Genomic DNA, 13,682 nt, shown 5'->3' with positions numbered 1-13,682 from the left:
TGAGGGGAAATTTTTTAAAAAAGAAAATGTTGCAGATTTCAAGAGGTATAAAACATTTGCTATTTATAAAATATGCTATTTATAAAAACTTCCAGAAGGAAAGTTTAATATTAGCATTTTGAAACAATGGAAATCCCTGAAAGCTTCAGTTCTGTGGTTTTATAAAATGTTGTTCTCTGAGCCTTTTTTGCAAGTAAAGAGAAAGACCTAAATGTAAGCCCAAGTCTTAGACTGATGAAGGGAGAATGACATTAAGTAGCCAGTTTAGCTTATCAGACAGAGATCCTGTCACTCTGCCTTGAAACAGAGATCCAAAGCTCTTGACTCAGGACTCACTACTGCCTTGGGTCTCATTAAAGAAGAGAGGGCAGAATAGAGACCCAAGTCAAGCACAACCAGAAAGGAATGCTGGCTGGGATGATCTGGCAAATTCTTTGGCTTCCTAGAGTCCGTTTCAGGTCTATCTTGGACTTCATAGCTCTGCACAAGTTCGGTCACCCTGTAGTTGACCTCCTCTTAGCCTTGTTGGGGGCATGGCTCTCTTTGTATTTGTTTTTTTGTGAATTGGCCCTTGCCCGTCCTTACTGCAGTCTCTATTTTGTAAATGATATTAAATATGAGACACAGCATATTTATTTTTAGATTTAGGTTCTCTTTATATTATTTTTCATTTTTGTAATCAGTAATGTGTGGTTTTTGTACTAACATCGTTAAGGTAGGCTTAAACAGGAAAAATAGGGGTGTTGCTAAAGGTTTTTAACCTCTAGTATTAACAACATCTAAGAAAAAAACGAGTGTGTTAAGATCTGTACTTCCCTCCAGTGGGAGCGTCCATCGATGTTTGTCTAACAAGGGAAGTGACTGTGACATTAAATGAACTTGTGAGCAGATAGCAAACTTCTAGGAATGTGAGTCACACAGTTTTTGTTTTCCCTCCTTGGAGAGTTTTGAAAACGTGAAACAAAAATTAAGAGGACAGTGACATACTGAGTCTCCATTTGGTTCCTTTTATTTTTCCAAAGTTTGTATCCCAAAATTTATGAAACTGCAAATACTATTGAAAGCCTGGAAATGTTGAGGGACGTGGCTATTATTTATATATTGTCTAATGAGGGGTATACATTGTATTTTTAATAAGATTACCATTGAAGATAAAGACATCTAAATTAACTTCCATGGTAGTTTTAAAGTATGTAATCAATGCTTAATTAGAAATTGCAGGCTTCAATTGACATTATCTTTGTTCCTGTCTTAAATTTGGATTTCAACAAACATGTATTTTTAAACTTTACTTTTATCTTAAAAGTTTTTCTATGGAATTTACTAGATAAATCTGATGTCAAGCTAGCAGACCTTGGACAACACTGAGGGTCTGAACAGTTTTCATTCACACGGATATAAAAACACATTCTCTTTCCTTCTCATGTTCAATAAAGGGGTAAGATAGGAAATAATGCCAACTAAAAGCATTGACATTGAAGGTCAGAAATTATCTCTTTGAAATCAAATTCAAGTATGAATTCTTTGGAACAAAAAAATATTTAACTCCCAAACTCTTTGAAAGTGGGCAATCTGTAAATAGGTAATATGAATGACAATGACAGAGTGGTAAACTCCAATATGATATGTAATGTACAGTTTTATAAACTCACATATATTTGCATATTGATGCTAATTAACTTGAAAAGCTTTTTGTTTCAGGGAGAAGCTTGATTTTCCTATGAGTTCAATGATGAATATTTCAATAGAGAAGTTATTCATATAATGTTACATTTTTGAAGATTTTTTTCCAAGTGAATTAGTTTGCAAAACAAGTATAAAGGTATTTTAAGCACAGTTAGTTACTCTTTATATGAAAGGGAAATCCTTATGAAATCTTCAAACACTTTAGGCTACAGTAAAATTAAATATGCCAGGTAGTGGCTTACAGTACCTTCAAGATATAGCTATTGTTTATAACAAAATATAGAATTTAAATTTGATTTCATTTAACATTTAAAATGTATATTATTAGTTTCAGACCTTGATTTTTCATTATCTTTTATCACTTTAATACTTTCCTGTGGATCAGCATATTTCAAAGTGCATTCTTGGGAATCCTAGTACTGCAAAAGTGCTGCAAAGGCATGTGTTATTTATCAAATAAGTTTGATAAAAGCTATATACTATAAGGAATCATTCAAAATTATCTTAGGTGTGATAATAACGTAATTTTATTTAAAAAGGGTTGATCTTTTAGAGTTGAAGGCTAAAGTATTTATGAATAAAATGATGCAATTTCTGGGATTTCTTTCCACATACTTTGAAAATGCTGAAAGAGGATGCAGTTGGAGATGGGGCTAGGTTAGTCATGGGTTGATGTTACTGCATTTGAGTGATGAATACATGGGGTTCATTATACTAACCAGCCTACATCTATGTGTATTTTGTATCTATTAGAACAAAAATTAAAAAAATAAATAAATAAAAGATGCGTATCTCTTAAAGATTTTACAGTGCACACCAGAGCTATGAGGTGTTCTGGGTAAGAAAGTCATTTGTTTATCTGGGCTTCTCCCAAACTTATTGATCATGGACTGTTCTTTTCAAGGAACACCTGCTAATAGCTCTCCTGGACATTTGGGAACAGCTATACAATAGTAGAACTAATGTTTTTCCATGTATAATTGTCCATGATACTTCCAGGCTTCTAGCACATGAATAGTTTTATTTACATGTTGAAAATCATTAAGATAAAAATGAAAAATTAAAAAAAAAATTTTTGTTATTTCTAAATTCTAACAGGTGTGAGGGATCCATAGTATAACATCTGATTAACTTTTTTCAATTTCATTGAGAGTAATTTTGTATATAAATATGATGTCAGAAATACTGTAGAAATACAATTTCAGAAAAAAATGAACGATAATACATATTTTGAAAGATAAGAGAATTTCTTGATTGACTATTGGCCATAAATTTAGTTAGAGCTGTTTAATAGTTGAGTGAAAAGCTCTTTAAAACACAAAACTCCAAATATCATTATCCACATCAATAATTTTACTTTATATTTTTAATCCTAAGTTTTTATAAAATTTAATAATTTGTTAAAATCCTATTTGCATACCCATAAATTATTTCTCACCCTGGAAAAATTATATTAGATAGAAATAATTCTCAAAATAATATTCTATAATAGCTAAATAAAATTTATATTTTATATAAATGCTTGATAATTCTGCATGTCAGAAGCTACATTGTACTTTTAAAATAATAATTTACTTAAATATAAATTATATTTATTAAAATAATAATAAGTTAATATTTTAAAAGTAAGTTACAGATAGCTTTTTAACTTTGCATTTAAAGAGAGATAGCCTGTATTATTTATAGCTGTCCTTTCTAGTTATTTTAGAGACTAGCAAAATTTTTTATCGTTGACTTTAATGAAAATTCAAACAAGAATGTTTGCATTCATTACAATATACTGCCAAAAACTACATTAATTTCCACTGATGCCCATTAATTTGATAAATGTTTTGTCATTTGTACCATTTGCACTGTCGAAACAAGTTAGTTATATCTTACTGACATTTTTGACAATTGCTTTAACTCTGGCAAAAAAAAAAGGCATTTTATTTGCTTCAAAAAAATTCACTATTGTCTATTGAAAGTTTGAACCAAGCAAGAGAAGATTAGTACATGTCAGAAGTCTTGCAAGATTCAAATTAGGATCAATGGTAAGAAAAAAATGATTCCCCCAGGACTCTTTTATAGAAGTGCTCATATTCTATTGTAGAAAATATTATAATATACCTGCATAATCCGTTCTTGCATAATGCCCATCTTCAGATTTAGTAGTTGTAGTTGTGTTATCTGTGTTAAAAAAAATTAACAACGAAGATTGATTAATTGCTTCCTAAACATCAAATGTCAAATTTATATTATTCTTCTAATAGTACCTTCACTGTGATTAAGGAAATTTTATAACTATAGTTCTAAGCTACCTTTATGCAAAGACATATTTACATCAATTTGCTTGAGAGTGAATAATAAAATGGTATCAGCTTTCTAGAGTTTGGGGCAAAGAGAAGGTTCACAATTATAACTGAGATAAGGTGGGTAAAGGAATAACAAGTCAAAACCCAAGAAAATGTTTGTTTCTGAATAAGAAACAAAATAAAACATTCTCGTACATCCTGCTTTAAAAAATGTACTTGAGGGACGCCTGGGTGGCTCAGTTGGTTAAGCGACTGCCTTCGGCTCAGGTCATGATCCTGGAGTCCCTGGATCGAGTCCCGCATCGGGCTCCCTGCTCAGCAGGGAGTCTGCTTCTCCCTCTGACCCTCCCCCCTCTCATGCTCTCTCTCTCTCATTCTCTCTCTCAAATAAATAAATAAAAATATTTTTAAAAAATGTACTTGAAATATTTCTATTGATTCAATACATAAAAATGGTGTCATTTGTTTTTAATTTCAAGGTTTTCTAATAAATCCTCAGATTCTTTGCTAAAGACGATTTTGACTTTTTTTTTTTTTTTCCCTGTGCAAGGAGAATGTCTGCTGAATATTGGCTTCTGTGTTTACGGCATTGTGAAGATACAGTCCCGTTATATAGAAAAAGATATAGACTGTTGCTCATAGGCTCTCAAACTCCTATAATCACCATAAATGCTACAGTAGACTTTAGTATCCATTATAAATCAGAACCGTCTTCCGGAAAGGAAATAGCTTGCCTAATAAGGAGTTATCTTCACTTTTCATTTCTACACTAAGACTAAAAACATTCTTTGAGATGAATTTTGGTATGAACATTACCTTGACATCGACCCAACGACATGACTTCAATTTTCTCCTGTTTCTGACATGATGCTTCTTTGATTTGACATGCATTATCATAAGATTTCCCATCAGAAGCACAGAGGGGATTGAAGTTGGTTTGAGAACAGTCGATGTTGCACACACACCTAAAGGAAGAGAGAAACAAAAATGGGTGAAGGGGTTTAATTGTATGGTGATGGGTAGTAACGAGACTTATGATGGTGATCACTTTGAAGTGCATACAAATATCAATTTATAATGTCATGTGCCTGAAACTTGTATAATGTCATATACCAATTTACTTCAATCAAAAAAAAAGTAACATTAATAGTGTTGCTATCACATTATACATTAACCACAGAGTGGAAGAATTGCTAGATTGGCAACATACAAGTCCACAAAACTGAATTGTATCCTTCCAGGGAAGTTCCTTCATTTTCCTACCAGAGATGAAAAGAAGCACAGAACTAATTGAAAATAATTCAAAAGATTGATAAATGGATAAAAAAAAAATAAAAAGGGGAAACGCAGAAAATAATCATCAGTAAATCTCTGCCATTGGAACTTTTGAAACATGTACATAAACTTCCATGCTGATGTTGGCAGAATTTGAATAGGCTGAGGTAGCCATGAAAGTCTGCTTTACAATTTCCTCAAATGAGATCTTACTGTGTTACTTTATTCTCAGGATATTTGAATGGTGAGAGCGTGAGGAAAATGATTCAGAGGACATTTGCAAGAAAGTAAGCCAGGAGATTATTTGGAGTGTAATCAGGAGTTATATTTCTTCAGCTACATGAAGATGCACAAGACATGTGCTAAGCGGGAATCTTTGGTGGTCCTTAACTTTTGTGGGGGGGGCAGCGCAAAACCCTTTGAGAATCAAATGAAAGGTATGGCTCTCTCTTCAGAAATACTCATACTCACACAAAACAACTTTTTTGCATAAAATTACAGAGTATTTGTGGGCCGCTTGATGCCTGTCCCATGGATCCCTTTCCCAGATATACGCTATTTTTTCTAATTCTAGTTTTAAGTAATAAATACAAGTTGATTACCACTCATGATTTTAATACTTTTCTATAATATACATACAAATTTGAATTAATGAGAATTAGGTTGCCTGAATTAGAAGAATGAGATATTTTCAAGCAAACTTTATATGACTTTTCCTATGTTATCATTCTCTGTAGACAAAGTAGACTGTTTCACTCAGAATATTTTTATATGTGTGTAAATATGTTATTGCCTTAGAATATAAACTCATATTTTAGATTTCTATTAATTAATTTTCTATTAATATTTACATTATTTTTCTAAATGGATTATATGCTTCCCAAAGTGGTGAAGCACACATTTTACTTCTGTAGATCTTACTTAGAGCTGGGCATATAATATAATGATTACAATAACAACTAGCTTACTACATGCTGGGTTCTTAACATGCATTGCTTTATTTAATCTTTACAACAGCCATTTCATAGACCAACGATAGCGCAATTATAAGGTCAGAGAGCTAGTAAATTGTGGAACAAGGGCCACCTACGGGTGTGTTAAAGCAACATATAACCCCTTTCCTCTCACCATGGGCTGTGTATTAGAATTTCCTGGAAAACTTTTAAATATACTGATTCACAAGCAGGTTTCTGGCCCTAATAACTCTGGGGGTAGAGCTTAGGATTCTACCTTTTTAGGCAGTCAGACTGGCACCAGATTCACTTCCTGGGAATCAGTGCTTGATCCATTTGTTGATTAAGTGAGAGAAGGTTTGTCTACACAACAGTGCTTCTCGGAGTGTAGTCCTTAGACCATCTGTATCAGAATTACCTAGATCTCTGTTAAAAGTACTGGCAGAAATTGTGCCAATGCACTTAATTTTTTTTTTTTTTTTTTGGTCAGAGAATTGCTTTAGGAACACTTGGTTATTTTTACTTTCGCATGCTTAGGAACAAATAGCTAGGACAGATGGTTACCATCTCCAAATGCATAAGTCATTGAGGAGTGGTGTTCCTACCTCGGTCGCGATGTAGCTACTGAGATCACAACATTGTTACCTGGCCTGATTCTTGGCATCTGAGAGATCTGAGATTGAGAGTTGCCTACATGTTCAAGACTTTTTGGTCCTTTTCACCGTGCATTTGGGGAAGTTACTTTGTAGATGAGCCTTGTTTTCCTTAACAATCTGTAGTAAATAAAGAGGTGAGGAGACGAACATTGTGTGTTTTTTAAAAGTTGGTTCTAATTGCCTTCAAGCCAGTTTACTATTGTTGTGTTAGACTCTGGGACTATCTCCTTGAAAGACACCAGCATAATTATCTGTTACTAACAGCAGAACAGACAGAAAGTCATATTTTCTCATCTATCTAAAAAGTAAATCACATAGGGTACAAGGGTATCTTCAAATTATTTTTAGTATCTGAGTTTATTAAACCTAATTAGTTCAAAAACCATGCAGGATTCCAGGACCATAGTCTGACACTCTATCGGTAGTCGCTAAATTATCTTTGTATTCCCCGCACCACCCAATACTTTCCATACACTCATCATTCAGTAACTGCATGTAGTAGATAAATAAATGAAATGAATAAATATAGTGACATGATCTTATATTCTTAAAAAAAGATGAAATGAATATAAATCATCATTACTATATTGTCATAAAAACAGACATAGAGTAGCTAACTAATTTTCTTGGCAGATATTAAGTGTTCTCACTGAGATCAGATAATGACAATAATAATAGTAGCTTACTTAATGATAGTGCTGTATGCTTTATATGCCATTACTCCTTTCATCCTTCTATCTCGGTGAGGTGGCTACTATTACTATCTCTATCTTACAGATGAGAAAATTGAAGCTTAGAGAAGTCACATAGCTTTTATGGGGAAGAACCAATTTCCAATATAGGCAGTTTGATGCTGTTCTACATACTGTTCCGTACAGTGAAAAACAAGGCAAACCCAAATTCCTATTATAAACTAATTAAAAGAATACCTTGGATGACTAGACTTGAAAAAATAAGACTAGGTCTACTCTTAGAGTATTTATCATGATGTTATGAATCTAAGTCATAATGCCTCTTAGTCTCTGTCTTCCCAAACAAGTGATCCAGACTTTTTAGTATCATAGGGATATATCAGTGAATATTCATTTGAAGGCATTCTGAACTAATACCCGGGAATTAGAACAAATAACAAATTGATATGAATTAAGTTAATCTGACTACTTAAGACATCAATTGCTTAGACTATTTTATCCTTAACAAAATTCTACATAATGTTGTTTCTACTTTTTTACAAAAATACAGGTTTTACACACACATGCACACACATGCACACACATACAAACTCTCCAACTGACTCCAAGTTTTAGCACCAAATCTTAGCACCAAGTCACTCCTTCAAAACTTTTAAAGAGCCTGGAATTTTTGAAAGTTCAGATTCATGGGGCAGAGAGATTTTGCATGTTGACACGAGTACACGAATTTGTGTGTGTGTGTGTGTGTGTGTGAAGAATGGGCTCTGTGGTGGCATTTACTGCATTCTTTTTTTTTTTTTTTAAAGATTTTATTTATTTATTTGAGAGAGAGAGTGAGAGAGAGAGCACAAGAGGGGGGAGTGGGAGAGGGAGAAGCAGACTCCCTGCTGAGCAGGGAGCCCGATGTGGGACTCCATCCCGGGACTCCAGGATCATGACCTGAGCCAAAGGCAGTCGCTTAACCAACTGAGCCACCCAGGCGCCCGGCATTTACTGCATTCTTAATGTGCCTGTTTATTAGTTCATACCTTCACTTTCTGCAACCTTCTTAAAGGCTATCTGTCTTTTTTACCTTTGAATTTCTGGAACCTAGTAGAGGGCATCATAGCAAGTCATCAATAAATGGTTACTGAATGAATTACTGAAAGAAAGGCAGGATAGACTTGGACGAAGTTAAAGAGATTAGTTTTTGTCTGGACATTAACACATAGGAGAAAGAACTAGTGATATGTTCATATAAACTCTCACTTAACTCTGTGCTAATTGGCACTTGAAGAAGGCCACTTGCCTCCTTTAATTTGTGTCCCACAGACAGAGGAGACAGAGCACTAGCCCATAGCGACCTCAATGACATCAGAATACAGTTGTGAAAGGGACATGTTTCACCATGCAACTCACTACTTATATTTTGTGGTATTTGGGCGCAGTTTTTAAGAACCAGTATAATTTAAACATGGTAGTGACTTGTCAGTTTATTGCTATTTCAAACCATTGAAAAATACAAGGCTCCAATAACAAGGTGACAGAATTATCATATACTGTAATGGTGAAATTGCAGGTCACTCTGTGCTTTAGCAACTTATGTAAATTAATCCAGGGGTTTTCTTTTTACAGAAATGAAAGGCAGATATTTTTGAAAACAGAAACTATCCCTTCTTCACTGCTTTTGGCAAATAATTGCATTATTATTCATTCTGAGAGGAGTAACTAGTTAATTACAGCATGTCACAAGTATTTTATGTGAGCCAAGGATTTGTAAGCCTGAGGACTGCATGGATGCCTTTAAGGGCCTGTGTGTGTGTGTGTTTTTTTTTTTCCTCTTCTTCTTTTTCCCAACCTATCTCAGTCTTTTGACATTTTGACACTGCGATTACATAGATCCCTTTTCTTCTAGGCTACAGAGAAAAAGAACCAGCCCTACTTGAAAATAATAATTTTAGGGTTTGTATGTGGAAATACTACCCTCTGAAATCCTTCAAAGAAAGTTAACATTGACTGAAAACCTTAGTTCTCTGAATTGTAAGAAAGAAGAGAAGCATCCAATAATTTAAAAAGACCACTTGATGGAGTAAAGAACTGAAGTTATAGGAAGTGAAAGGTGGTGTCTACGATGGCCCACATGCATTTATAAGTATCTCATGAGTATTTTGGGGGCTTTACATTACCTTAGTTCCCTGCCTCTCTCGAAATGGCTCCTCCGAAGGTGCTCAGCAATGAGGTACGGAAACCTTTCCCTTACATTTAGGAATGCCTCATTGTCCTCCAGAGTGTGAGGATGCAAAAGCTGCCAGGTAGCAAATTACTTATTCATGAGTCTGGTGGGTGCCTGTCCTCAAATTTCACTAGATTTCGTCTCATCTATTAAACATGTCTATCACTGGTTCCTTCCCAAGGTCCTTGACTTGCCCATTCCAAATTTTGTCCATACCACATCCCTAATCAGTTCTAAAGTACCCAATTGTACTGCAGTGAGGATGGCTTTCTGGGTTGTTTTGAACCTTGACTGGTTTCTTTCCCTTGAGCCCGGCTGTCCCTGGGGCTGTTATGCAGACCCTTTCTAGCCTGGCCAGACAATGAGGTCAGGGCCACTGTCTGTGCTCTCCATCAGGACTGTAATGGATGAGCTGCATTATATTAATAACAGTGAAAACAGTGTGTATTTTTCATTCAAGACTCTTGTGATACTTTAAGCCCATTTACTCATTAACTCTCATGTAACTCCTTTTGATGGAACTTGATTATAATTATTTTATCTGTAAAGAAACTACAATTCAGGAATGACTGGGTTGTGAGGGAAAAAATGAAATAAGAGATGTGAAAATCCACTGAAAACAAAAAGCCTATAGAGTGTGGAAAAGCATTGACTGGGAGGTAATACTAGTAAGTCTGCTATATTGTTACTCAGGCGATATATGTGAGCTTGTTTATTTCTTTGTTTTTGTTTTTAAATTTGAGAAGGGCTATCCTTTTAGCTTTGAAATCTAGGATGATGGAATAATGCCCTTCTCCAGACATATTACCAAGGACTACAGTGAGGCTTTCCAAGGGGGATGAGAGTTATCTTGTACATGGAAAAAACTTAGTTGCCATTAATATCTCTCTCTTTATAAGGAGGTAAAGTATAGAAGTTGGTCTGTTAGATGGAAGCTCTTGGGACTATTGAGAAAAAGCCAAGGGCAACAAATAGCCAGTCAATGGATGTCTGAATGAAGAAAAATGAAGCTGAGAGACCCTTCCCTGGGGTGGTGTCAGAACTTTCAAAAGCAGAATTGCCTATTGAACAAGTGCAACAATTCCTGGGTAAAAGACTGATGGCCATGTATCAGAATGATGTCTAATACAATAAAGGTAGATGAGGAATGGGACTAGAGCCTGGAATTTGGTATCAGATAGACCTGTGTTTAATGGAGGCTTGATCAGTTACTGTATGGCATTGAACTAGTTACTTAACTTCCCTGAGCCTGCGAAAATGGAGCTACTAACTCAAGATTGTGGGGATTAAATGGAATGAGGCACATAAATTGCTTAATAAAGTTTCCGAGAAGTTGTAATTACCCAATAATTATTGGTTATCATAATTTTTGGCTTAGTGGTTTCTAATCTTGGATGCAAAGAAAAATTTTCTGTGGAATAGTTCGACCTTGGGCAGCAACGCAGAGATTTCCACTTAGGAGGTCTCGTGTGAGGCTGCAGTAACTAACTGGAGTTGTCAAAAATACTGCAGGGGATTCTGATGTGCAGATGTGGTGAGCTGCAATTACAGAAAATGCTCTTTCTCACCCTCTAAGACTAAGAGACTTTCTAATTTAGTGTATGTTACATCCATATGAGAAATTCTGATGCGTTGGGTCTGAGGTAGGACTCAAGCAAAATTTTCAGCAAGTTCCTTGGCTCTTTCTAAGGCAGATAGCTTGCATGGCCTATTGAGAAACCTCAAATATTTTGGCTCGAAAACACCCTTTTTTCTCTCCCCTTCATTCCAACAGAAGGAATTTAATATTCTCATTTAATGTACATGATTCAGTGACCTGTGGGAAAAGGTTTTCCTCCATGTGCTATAGGTGACAGGTATGTGGTGTCAGATGACAGGGACAGGTGCCTACATGCACTGATACAAAACCATCATTGTTGGAGCTGTTAGCAGAAGTGATTCACCAAGTAAAACCAAGGTAGAGTGGTGGGAAAGGACGTGAAGCTATGGAGGGGCTCCCCTGTGCCAGGCGCTTAGCTCCAACTTCCACAATACTGCCAGGTTCTAATGCTTATGAGATAGGGAGGAAAAGGAGGAAACTGAACTATGTCTGAAGGTGAGAGGGATTTAACAGATCTGGGATGGAGCACATGAAGTGGGGAAATGTGCGGAGGCAGACCTTAACACGGAGCTGGGGAGCTGCAAATAGATCAACCAAAGTGGCAGGATACAGCACTCTAGACAGATTGTAAAGGGGCTCGATTCCACCTAAGGAGTGTGGCCTTTATCTTCTGCACAATGAAGAGTCCCGAAAGCTTTTTGAGCAGAGGGTGATAAGAAGGTCAACATGATGGAAGGGGTGTTTTAGGGAGATTACACTTGCAGGGGAGTGCAGGCGGAGGGACTAATCACCAGGCTATTGCTGTAAACTTGGGGGCTAGATAGGAAAACTCAGGGCAGCGGTGTTCACTCCAATGAAGAAAAGGAAGAATCCATGGCGCTTAGTGGCTCCATACTTAAGGTGTATTATAACGAGGTACTAAGGCACAAATGTCACCACCATGCCCTTCCTGCTTTACCCTTTCCTGCTTTTTTCCTGATTTGTGTTGTGGTCCAAAGAGGAAACTGATGCGAGGGGCAGCCGGGCAGCTGTGTGTGGGACTCAGGAAGAAATGATTTCCTGGTAGGGAGAGTTTTCTTTCTTTGCTGTTGGGACAGGGGCAAACAGAGTTCCATCATGATAGCTGTATCATGTCAGCACCCTTATCTGCAGTTTAAGGAGAATGATTCTTTGTAGTACTGTGTATCCTGCTTGATTCCAGGACTGGTTTAAGATGACTTCAACAAAACTGGCAGCAGGTACCTATTAATGCCTGCTGCCTCGGAGAGCAAACGAGGCTCCCTCCAAGGCAGCAAGTGACCCCACGCCCCTCTTCCATGTAGACAATACAGATGAAGCAGGGTTTGACTGGAGCTCCCTTTTCATGTATCATGCTTGCATTTTTCTCAGGATTATTTTTTCCTTCTTGAAGTAGCTGCATTTACATCTTAAAATAATCAAAGTAAACAATTCTTCTTACTCATATACATTTTTAAAAGCATCCTGAAGCAAAAATCCCTCATTAGCATTATGTGTACGCTCTTGCTCATTAAGCTGGAAAACATATTCAATAACCAAGGGTGACTCTGCGATTACTAAGAAGTGCGGTCTCTCTCTGATTGGATGGCTCTTACTACACAGCGAAGTCAGAAAGCATGAAAACCCCAGAATAAAAACTTGGAAGTTAAAACAATACAATGAACTCGACATTTGAATAAGGAGATGTACTGAATTCCCACTCGCTCCTTTCCCTCAGGATCCTGTTGCATGTTCTGGCACTTTCCTTCAGGCCCAGCTGCAGGATTCCTACTTTGCAAACTGGCTTGAGAGGTAGGCTTTCGACCGACCAAAGACTTTCAGGAATAAATATGTATGAACATCATTACAGTCTAGATTTTCCACAAAACTACAATTTAATATCATACCCTTGGATTTCATCCATGAGATATAAAAAAAATAGATGAATACTAGCTCTGCATTGTGATAAAACTGCTAGTTTGAAAATATTGTTCAATACATTGTTCAGGTGGTTTTCATGATAATGGTTTCAGGTCCTGGCCTGAACTCATTCCATTCATAATTAAAATTTGCATTACATGATCTCCCTTATGCTTATGTCATCCTTTATTTTTCATTTATTAGTCTAAGGGTCAATATAATTTAAATTTGTTTTTAAAATAACATTAAATATACATTATAACATGCTATCAAAAATTTCATTATGTGAATAATGAAAAAATATAATAAAAATATTCACGGCGGGGGGTGCATGGGTGGCTCAGTTGGTTAAACGTCTGCCTTTGGCTCAGGTCATGTACCCGGGTCCTGGGATGGA

The 13,682-nt window shown here is 36.0% G+C and overlaps 1 protein-coding gene across 1 annotated transcript in view; it reads right to left on the bottom strand.

Moving 5' to 3' along the window:
• Positions 1-13,682, bottom strand: part of TMEFF2 (transmembrane protein with EGF like and two follistatin like domains 2) — a 226,765-nt gene that overhangs the window by 43,116 nt on the left and 169,967 nt on the right. Inside the window, exons 6-7 of the mRNA XM_035007499.1 lie at positions 4,797-4,945; positions 3,796-3,855 (exon numbers count right to left, since the gene is read on the bottom strand). Coding sequence (XP_034863390.1) covers positions 3,796-3,855; positions 4,797-4,945 — 209 coding nt within the window. The remainder of the gene's footprint in view (positions 1-3,795; positions 3,856-4,796; positions 4,946-13,682) is intronic.

Source organism: Mirounga leonina, unplaced genomic scaffold, assembly GCF_011800145.1.
Source record: "Mirounga leonina isolate KUSES-001 unplaced genomic scaffold, KU_Mleo_1.0 Mir_151, whole genome shotgun sequence".
NCBI lineage: Eukaryota > Metazoa > Chordata > Mammalia > Carnivora > Phocidae > Mirounga > Mirounga leonina.
The sequence above is the reverse complement of the archived record's forward strand: the minus strand, read 5'-3'. Positions and strand labels throughout refer to the sequence as shown.